General features: G+C 34.5%; 1 protein-coding gene and 1 long non-coding RNA gene across 3 annotated transcripts; one reads left to right on the forward strand and one right to left on the reverse strand.

Moving 5' to 3' along the window:
• The first annotated feature begins 2,198 nt into the window (after window positions 1-2,198).
• LOC102663939 (uncharacterized) lies at window positions 2,199-7,806 on the forward strand. 2 transcript variants are annotated; one of them, XR_005892693.1, is made up of 5 exons: window positions 2,203-2,382; window positions 2,912-3,082; window positions 4,731-4,840; window positions 7,121-7,380; window positions 7,580-7,806. It is a non-coding gene; the product is annotated as an uncharacterized lncRNA (long non-coding RNA). The 2 variants fall into 2 exon arrangements; XR_005892694.1 differs by lacking the exons at window positions 4,731-4,840; window positions 7,121-7,380; window positions 7,580-7,806 and adding an exon at window positions 2,471-2,520 and having other exon boundaries at window positions 2,199-2,382; window positions 2,912-3,045.
• Window positions 2,732-9,585, reverse strand: LOC100803361 (transcription factor MYB124). The gene is made up of 13 exons (XM_006585952.4): window positions 9,324-9,585; window positions 8,694-8,831; window positions 8,543-8,589; window positions 8,388-8,444; window positions 8,197-8,269; window positions 7,712-7,767; window positions 7,436-7,615; window positions 7,177-7,358; window positions 6,881-7,026; window positions 5,509-5,897; window positions 5,241-5,431; window positions 4,747-4,892; window positions 2,732-3,389 (listed from the first exon to the last, which is right to left on the reverse strand). The coding sequence occupies exons 2-13, from the start codon at window positions 8,769-8,771 to the stop codon at window positions 3,279-3,281; spliced, it is 1,656 nt and encodes a 551-aa protein (XP_006586015.1). The 5' UTR covers window positions 8,772-8,831; window positions 9,324-9,585; the 3' UTR covers window positions 2,732-3,278.
• Window positions 9,586-10,106: the final 521 nt, after the last annotated feature.

Consider the following 10,106-nt stretch of genomic DNA (forward strand, 5'->3'; position numbering starts at 1 on the left):
TTGGAGCAAAACAGGATTCGAGTGTTTGGAGTAGAGTTGTCCAGGACGTAAGGAAGTCGCTCCTGAACATCCATTGGAACTAGCTCAACACCGGACCATCCATGTAGAACAATGCGATGGTGATATGCTTCTTATTTAGGGTATTGTAATAATAAAAAAATTGAGAGATCTTAAAGATCCATCCCATGAAGTCATGGCCATCGATGCGGGGAACCTCGAGTTTAAGGTGATGGTTATGGTGATTATGGGAGGGTGTGGGTGGTGGTGGTGATGGTTGAATCGATTGAAGCTGAAGGGAGTGGAGTTGGTCAAAGATGAAGTCCATTTTCATGGTGAGTTCATTTTGAGCATTGGTGAAGGTGACTTGGTTTTGGGTGAGCCGCAGCACGTCATCTTCCAGTCAATCTGTGACTATCTTTGAACGTGTGTGATGTTCGACCATGGTGACTAGTGACAGGTCAGACCAAAGATGTTATGCACGCAAGTGACTTTCCTTGTATTTGAGGACAAGGGGCCTCCTAGAAAGCGGGAGAAGAAGAGTTTGTGAAATTTCTACTTGCTTATTTCATTCATGCTTCCCTATTTAATAGCAACACAGGCCAATCATTGGCACATTACAATACGCGGGAATGGAATATTCTAGCATAGAAGTGAGCGCTAGCAGAATATTCCAACAAATATAGTTAAAATATAATTAAATTGAATAATATATTTTAGAGAAAACTGTTAGGAACCCCAAAATTGAAAAGAAGGAAAAGAACATTTTTTTTATTAACTTTAAAATAGGATATAATGTTTTCTTCAAAGGGTTTCTCCTTTTATAATAGATCCACTATTTTATCCCCCTCAAGGTTTACTAATGGGAATTGCTACGCACACAATTCATTTTGCTAGTACCCCGAGCACAAAATATGTAATTCTAATGTTAACCTTCTGTAAATGGAACCGAACCTATGACTTTCCGAACCTATGACTTTCGCATTATTAATAGGTCATGCAGGAATCGAACTTATGACTTTCACATTATTAGCACGATGTTCTAAACAATTATGTTATAAAATAATTAATGTTGCTATATATAACACTAAAAATTTTAATGTATATTTAATGTACATGTAAATTTGCATAATAAATTTTGTGACAATTAATTTCAATCTAGTAATTAATTTGTTTACATATATAAATTGTAAATAAAAATCATAGGTTTAATAAAAATTTATATGTGTAAAAAAATACATTATTAACATAAATCTACTAATGTATTTTTTGACCTTATTATAATTAATTTTGATCTAAGAATATATTTTTTATATATATAAACTTTAAATAAAAATCATAGGTTTCATTTGCAATTCATATATGTAAACAAATTAATTATTAGATCAAAATTAATTGTCACAAAATTTATTATGTAAATTTACATGTGCATTAAATATATATTAAAAAATTTAATGTTATTTATAGCAACATTAATTATTATATAATATAATTGACATATTAGTTCAATTGGTTAAAGTTTCATGTTAATAACTTGAAAGCCACAATTTAATTTTTACTTGAACCATTAATTTTAAATTAATTCATAAAATATATTTTTGAAAAAATTAAAAAAAAAATTCATGTGAACCACTTACGGATTGCCCCGATCTTAATTGGTTTATAAATTACAATCTGTAAACCAATTACGGAAAGATAATATGAGAATTATATATATTGTGCTGGGTATACCAGCAGAATGAATGGTGCACGTATCAATTCCCTTTCCTAATTTGAATGCCTCCTCTCTACGATAGTATCCTCCTATTATAGATACAATGGGCTTGACGCATAGCATACCTTTAATTTATTTTTTCCCCTAGAGATAAAGATAGATAATAAAAAAGATAAAGATAGACAAAGATAAAAGGATAACTAACTTATCCCTGTTTTTAAAGATAAAGATAAATAAAAAGATAATAAACTTATTTCTATTTTTGCCCGGATGAATAAAAGATACTTAACTTATTCCTATTTTCTAGGAAGTCTCTTAACAAAAAAAACTTTATTCTATACATTTTAAAATCAATTAAGGCATTTACTAGCTCATGTGTTAAGTGAATTGAATTGGATTGAGTGGAAAATTGGTTGGTCAAACCAAATGAGTCAAAGTGAGCCTTTGGTGGACAAAGTTAACAGCAAAGGTATGTACTTTTATTTTGTAGGGCGTTCCCTCCCTCTTTTCACCGATTGCTTTAGCCTTAGTCATCATTATATGTACTGTATTCCATCACCATCCATGAACTAGTTGTCCTAACCAAATAAGAATGCAGCGAAAGCAGAATTCTTCTTCTACACAGCAAAAGACCACACTCCATGGCAAACAAACCAATATCAAAGAGAAAGGTATGCTTGTTTCTGCATTTGTGTTCTTACTCTCCATTTCTTGTTTAGTTTTGCTTTTAGAAAATGAAATGAAGTCTTTATTGCTCAGAACTGTCTTTGGGAACAAATTTGTTGGCATAGGCTTCCTCTGAGTTCTTGGTGATGTTTTCTGGCATTTGTCCTTTTCATTTTCTTTTATGTGCCAAATTCCCTTCTTCATGTTGAGTGAGAGAGGGAGGGGGGATAGAGGGGTTATTTGTTTATGCATATTTCATTTTCTGCTGGGAAGTTTCCACTTATATTTCCTAGTTTTGAGAATTCTATACATTTGACTAAGTCCAGGAAAGTAAGAGAGAACAGAAACAGTATCTGCACACCAAAACCAAAATGCATTTCCAATCACTTATAGTTAAGTTTCAGTACATCAGAACCATAAGGGAAAAATCTTTATTAAAATACCTATGCACACACCAAACAACAAATTAGAATCCAAGTTCTCACTTTCTTTTTTCTCTCTTCTATATATGCTAATGTATTCATACACACTCAGGAATCAGGATGCTAGTGATTACACAGCAAGCTCTGTACAAAAAAAATAAGGTTCCGGACAAAATGCTGATTGCTGGATTGGAGAAAAACAAACCCAGAATAATATTATAAGAAAACAAGCCAAAGAATGACACACTAAGCAAGCCAATTTTTATGTGCAAGTTTCAAAAAGGTAACTTTTGAGTTGTTAGATATGTTGAAGGTGGAAAGAATGCATCATAACATTCTTGGGGAGCAGCATATGCCTTTCAAAATTTTAGGCACAGTGAAATTGTATTTTTTTCTCCACAAGCCAGATTACTGCCAAGGAAGACAAAGTAGGATTCAGAACAGGGAAAGAACGGTTCAATATTTGTATCTCAGATAGTTTATAGACTAGGTAGTAGGGCTCTTTTGCAGGGTGGCGGTTGTGATGAGTTGGCACTTGGGTTGATGGATGGAGATTCCATTCCTAGTGTTTTCCTTAAGAAGTTCCTTTCCTGAAAGAAAAAGTGTTAAAATAATGGTTAGTCTAGTTTCAAACTTCAATATATTCTAACAGTTGACAAAAATTAAAAGAGGTGTCGTTACCAAAAAAGAAACTAAAATAAGGTATGTGAAGATATTTCTAAAGCAACACAGGTGGTATGCCCCAAGCTCACAGAATATATAGATTAAACTTATGATTATGAGGATAGAATATAATGTGCTTCATATGTAGGTCCCTGACTTCGTGAGTCATGATACCTTTAATCCCTCTGCTGTAAACTAACATGCTACACTAAAGATGTCTATTTTGTGTTCCTTATGATTCAAACATAATCCAGAGCTTAGCTGAATATGATTCAAGAAATGTCTATTTTGCGTTGCAGATGATGATAATATCTAATCGTTCCACAAAATTTAGTATTGTTTGCTGAGAGGTTTCTTGCTTCACTAGTTTTCAACTTAAATATATACTATTATATCATTATGTGCTTCACCTAAGTATGGCAAATTTCAGTAAGATCTTGCACCACATAATCTGTAAGCTACAAAATCCAAATGGCTTTTAGAAAACCCCATGCCATGTGTATGTATCGCATTAGTTTCACCAGCACATTTACTTGTCACCCAAATACTTGATTACAAACAGGTTCATCTTCTTCTTCATTTACCTCTTTTTTAGGTGCATCATCAATATTAGGTAGGGATTGCCTAAATATTTCAAAAGCTCACCTCATCTGAACCTAAATGGACCTAGAAGTATCAATAGATTGAGGAATACTTGAGATTTATTGAAGGTATTATCTGTAACATAAAATGGTCAAAATGGAGATAAGGTGTCTATGGTTTCATCTACTAGGTACTGTCACTTGTGATGAAAATATAAAATGCCACCATTGTTTGATTAACTACTGATAGATTATTTTTTAATATATAATCAGCATTCATCTTACTGAACTAAAAAAAGGAAGAATAACATGATTCCGATAATCCAACACCTAATATCATGTTAAGTTTCTAAAGATAAAATCTTAAGCTCACTGCTTTAAAATGTTACTTATGCATTGATAACCCCCCAAAATCCCCACTACAATAAGCTCTACTCTACCATTAACTTAAAAAGCTCCCACCACTACTAGAGTAGATCTATTGATACACGGCATTCTGAAAGTCCTACTGCTAATTGAGACAGATCTTGTAAGAACATTACAGAGTACCATTTCTGATACCAGTGTTATGATACATGGGTTCATTTGTCTAGCTAATATGTCATATTACTAATAATATAATCATGCTACTTGTCACTATTACTAATATAATCTTTCTGTTGGCCTTAAAATTGTTCAATGCACAAGTGCTTGGGTGACTTACACTTTCTGAAAATTGTGGGCTTGGAATTCCTGCCGCCAAAGATCTAAACAGAGGGGTTACTTGAAGAGGGGAGCTGAACTCCAATCTTGATGAGGTAGAAACAATCCCGTCATTGTTTATCTGTTCCATACAACATGGTACCATATCTGCCAGAGTACATATCATATTAGCACTTCTGATTCAATATTAGGGTATATTATCATATAGAAAAACATTTAATTTTAGAAAATATATAAAACTAAGCATAGATATAATTTCCAGCTTAGGAACAATTGACCGCTCAAGTGGTTAAGTCATTTTGTGGTATTCATTAACTCTTTGAACATCATGACCCCTAAACCTTCTACCTTGACGCAGCATTGCTCCGTCAGGCTTTTACCCATTGCGGAAAATTCCCCATCAATTATTTGCGTGGTTAATTGTTCTTAAACTGAATTTTTTACCTAAAACTTTTGTTCTTTCTATTTGCTTATCACAGAAATGGATTATCTTACCTTGATCTACATTTGCAGTAGGCATAACCACTTTTACTCCTTTTTCATCTTCAAGTTGTTTAGACTTCATTTCGGTTCCAATATCCTGATGCAATGAGTGCTCCAAATTATCACTAGCTGACTGACAGATGAGAATTGATCCTGTACTGTATCCAGAACTGCCTGGAGAGTTTTCATAACAGTCCATTTTCCTAGAACATATTCAGAAATTATTAGACATTTCACAGAGGCCACAAGTGATGTAATAGCTTTAAAGAACTTAAAGTACCTCCAACAAGCCTGGCCTTCCTCATTACCACTCTTCAAGTCCTCAATCATATCTTTAAGATCTACAAGCTGTAAATTTGGAATCTTATGTTCAGGGATATCTGATTTGTTGGTTCGGTTCAGAAACTCCTGAAGTACCTGGCCTTCCTCATTACCACTCTTTGAGTCCTCAACCATATCTTTAAAATCTGCAGGCCGTAAATCTGGAATTTTATGCCCAGTACTATCTGATTCTTTGGTTCGGTTCAGAAGCTCTTGAAGAACCCGGCCTTCCTCATTACCACTCTTCAACTCCTCAATCATATCTTTAAGATCTACAAGCCGTACATCTGGAACCTTTTGTCCAGGGATATCTGATTCTTTGGATCGGTTCAGAAACTCTTGAAGAACCTAGCATCAGTTCAAACAAATGTTAGATGATATTTAAAGTGTATACATAAAGAATGACATTTATCTCAAGAACAAGATATATTAGCTCATGATGGGCATCTTAAAATCAAGCTGTGCTTTCAATATTAGAATATATGCTAGCAAGATGATCTATGAAACTATTTTGAAGTTCTCATAGGTAAGATTAACAACTAATTTGATTCATATTTCTCTTTAAATAAATTCTTCAGATTCATAACTAGAGAAATTGTAAATGTTATAGAAACTATAGTAACATGCAATACCTAATACATTTTGATTAGCTTTTAACGCTACTAGGTTCCTAAAGAACTAAGCCAAGATACATGTTAAATGGCTTTCATATTTTTCATATAAATAGGTTGACAAATGTCAATTACAAGTTGCTTTCTGTTGATGTTGAAGTTCTAAAGGTGTAATGATTAGAACATTGAGAGAACCACACCACAAAAGCTAGCCATTGTAGTTGGAGAGGCCAAGGCCCTATAAACCCCACACTAGAATGCCATACTTCCAATGTGAGACTCCAAGTCCCATACCTTTCAACTGGATCCTAACATCCCACCACGCTCCGCAGCTTCGGCGCCCACACAGGCTGGCTGGGCATTAGCCCTTTGACTAGTCCCAGGCAAACACTGCAATGCCAGCATCACCACCCGTGCCGCTCGTTTGCAGCTGGGAGTCATGGTGGAAGGTTCTTATACCAATTGATAAGAACCTTGAGAGAACCACACCAAAAAAGCTAGCTATTGTGGTTGGAGAGCCCAAGGCCTTATAAACCCCACACTAGAATCCCATACTTCCAATGTGGGACTCCAAGCCACATAACTTGCAATTGGATCGTAGCATATAACAAATACTTTTGGGCTCTAGTCATCACATGAACTTAAAGTTCATCTTTGAAGAAGCAAATAAGGTGTTCAATATTCAAAACAGGAGCAAGTTTACAAATTTTCAAGCCTCACCTTCCATGCGTTTTCAAGACTTTGGTCCATATTCTCTGTATCAACTTTTAGAGCTAGTGAACTTAGTAACTCCGCCTGTTGCATCAATGCACTTATCTTTGGGTCATCTTTTTTGAGAAATGTTCCTTGAATCTTGTTATTTTGGGCTGCAGCATGATAAACCAATATCATCTTACAATGAGAGGATGGCCAAAGTTTTGTTAGCTGAATATATTAACTATATCCTGATTTCTGTCTCAGGTTTTATAATTCGTGAATCAAGTTCCAAAACTAAAGTTAATTTCAAAGACAACTACCGGAACTGCTAAACTTGGGATTGCAAAGATGATGCTGGTCTGTCAAGTTGTTTGAGTTATGACAGTTTTGAGCTAAGACTGCAAGTGGTGCTCTTGGCTGCTGATTTATTGGAGTTCCATTTCGTAAATGTGATCGGTCCTCAAATTTGATCTTTTCTGCATCATCAGCAATATCGGCCCTCCTATATTCCAATAGGATAATATGTTAGCACTTCTCTTTGTAGAATTTGTGTATTTTGATACATACAGTATACAGTACCTCAAATTCTTAATAGGTACTCCAGATTCTGATGTTGTATCCATATTATTACAATGTTGGAGCATCATCCTCTTGTTATTTGAATTGATGTATGAAGTGCTGTTCTCTTTTGCTAAAGCTGCATATTTCTGTTTCTTCCTGCAGAGTGTGGAGAAACGATTTTTCACAGCATTATCCGTTCTGCACAGAAAGCATTGCATTAAGTATTAGCCGTTCATATAATTGCTATCATGCATTCACATGAACTCGCGAAGAAAAGAATGAATTTTTGGTTACCTGCCTGAGACCACCTTTGCTATTTCTGTCCATCTATTACCAAATACCTTTTGAGCCTACAGAAAAAATTGCAAAAATTAAGATCACAAAAGCCACATTTATCCATGTGTAGTGAAGTGTAGTTGGTGCCATCCACAGGAGTATACATATATACATATGAGATCCAGGTTGGTTTGGTTGTAACCTACTACTAATAATAGGTTAGGCTGCTCCTCAGTACTCAAGTTCATCAATGGATTTTGTCTACTGCACAGAGGCATCAGACAATAACAACAACAAAAGTCTAATCCCAGTAGGTGAGGTCGACTACATGGATCATACTATACCATTCGGTTGGGTTAAAGACTGAAGCACCAGACATAAAGGAAAAACATGAACTCTGATTTTTCAAAGTTCCATATGCTTTTATCATAAAATAAACTTGTCAAATTCCCACAGCATCCGTTGTAGATGTAGTGGGTTCTGAACACAGGGAGCATCGTTACCTCACATAAGAGCATGTCTTCCTCAGCTGACCATCCACCTTTCTTGAAATCAGAATTCAAGTAAGTGTACCATCTGAAATTCAATTAGTAACTTAAGCATCAGATTGGTAGTAACCAAGAACCCAACAAGATCTCTTGAATCAGTAAAGATGAAAAATTCAAAAAATGTAGACAATTTTTAAAAATTTCACCTTCTTCTGCACTGTCTTGTCGTTTTATCTTTGAACTTTGATGCAATAATTGCCCAACTGCATAGTTTTAATTGCAATAAAAATCCCTTTAATGTCACACATCAAGAAAGTAGTGTGTATGACAAAAGAAAAAATTATCAAAGAGTAGTGGGTACTTTTCAGTTCCATGAATACCAATCTGTTCTCTTAGTATATCATCCTCCTGAAATTCACAAAACCAATATGAGAACTAACTAAATGAAATAGATTGAAGAGTAAACAAAAGATTAAAAAAAAAATGCAGACATATGACGAAAGAAGAAGCACCTCTTGAGTCCAAGTCACAATGTGACGCTCCTTCTTCTTAGATTCTCCATTGTCTTGCTGCTTCATATCTTGCACCATTTATTTTATCTCTCTCTTCTTGAAGCTCCTTTCCTTTCCAAGAGTTAGCCAACTTGCATGCTAAAGCCAAAAGCTTTATAATTAGAAGCTTTTATGATTTGTAGAAAAAAAAGGGAAACCACCACTTCCCCCCTTCTCTTTCATCCACCTTTACACCGTAATAAGTATAAAATTCATTTTCCAAAAGCCCTCACCAAAAGGGTATTCAATTGAGAAAGGGAAAAGAAAATTGCTATTACCATCTGTGATCAAAGGAAGAACAAAACGAAGAGAAAACAATCCAATGCTAAAATTAAAGAGCAAGAACTACACGAAATAAGAGAGATAGAAAATGGGCAATTAAAAATACTTAAAAGGGGCACAAAGGGGTACATGGGATAGGATCAAAATCGTATTTTTATCCAATCCCAACAAAGTACTAAAAAAACCTATTTATTTGATCATGTACTGTAATGTAACGAATAGCCCAGAAATGGTGGGGGATCTAAACAAATTGAGGATCTTAGAGGATACCCAAATGAGTAAAAAATAAAGGGTCAAGTTGACAAATACCTCAAATAAAACAACAACGATGTTTTGATTTGTGTTACATATTTCTGGGTTAAACAGAGGAAAAAAAACTGATAACAGCGAGCACAGAGCTTCGTATGAGAAAAGCACTGTGTGGAGAGAGTGAAACTGAGTCTGTCTCTTAGACCAAAGTACTTATGTTGATCTGTGACTGTCTGAGTAGTTGTATTTACTTATTTTGTTGTTTTTTTTTTACTACTACTTTCTCTCTCTTACTTTTTTAGAAACGGTCACACACCTCTGAGTTGGTTGGTTCTCTTTTCTTGCAAGAAAGAAAAACATAGAAAATACAAGAGATGAGGTGAACATAAAAACTAACATTATATTTAATAGTTTTAAATAAACGGATACTTTGGTTCGTGCGCGGGTATGAGGGGAAGTTTGAATAAAACGCTGAATTCCATGAGAAGGCTTGTGCTGCGTGCAACGTGTAGCGTGCACAGTGCAGTGTGTATTAATGGTCTGGGTCATGAATTAGGGTGACATAGACTATTGCACACTTTCTCCCCTCTTCCAATGACCACTATACATAAGGATATTATTTATTTTTTCAATAAATACTTAAGGTTTTTTTAAAAGCAAAATATTTTTACAGTCGAAAGTTGCTTGAGATATAAATATCATCCAAGTTAATTTAGTCTCTCTCAATAAATTTTATATATATTTATGATCAGAAAATTGAATTTTCATTAATATGTTTAAAAAACTCAATCATATATTTAAAATAGCTTGATATATAATTGTAATGGATGATAATTAAAGAGT

This window comes from Glycine max, chromosome 8, assembly GCF_000004515.6.
Source record: "Glycine max cultivar Williams 82 chromosome 8, Glycine_max_v4.0, whole genome shotgun sequence".
NCBI classification, from domain to species: domain Eukaryota; kingdom Viridiplantae; phylum Streptophyta; class Magnoliopsida; order Fabales; family Fabaceae; genus Glycine; species Glycine max.

Excerpts from the sequence above, each read along its gene's own strand:
- LOC100803361 (XM_006585952.4), bottom strand. The coding sequence starts at position 8,771 with ATGGTGCAAGATATGAAGCAGCAAGACAATGGAGAATCTAAGAAGAAG. Across the intron at positions 7,027-7,176 it reads TCCCAAGTTTAGCAGTTCCG|CCCAAAATAACAAGATTCAA; the intron begins GTAGTTGTCTTT and ends ATCATGCTGCAG. Across the intron at positions 5,432-5,508 it reads GAAGGCCAGGCTTGTTGGAG|GAAAATGGACTGTTATGAAA; the intron begins GTACTTTAAGTT and ends AATATGTTCTAG.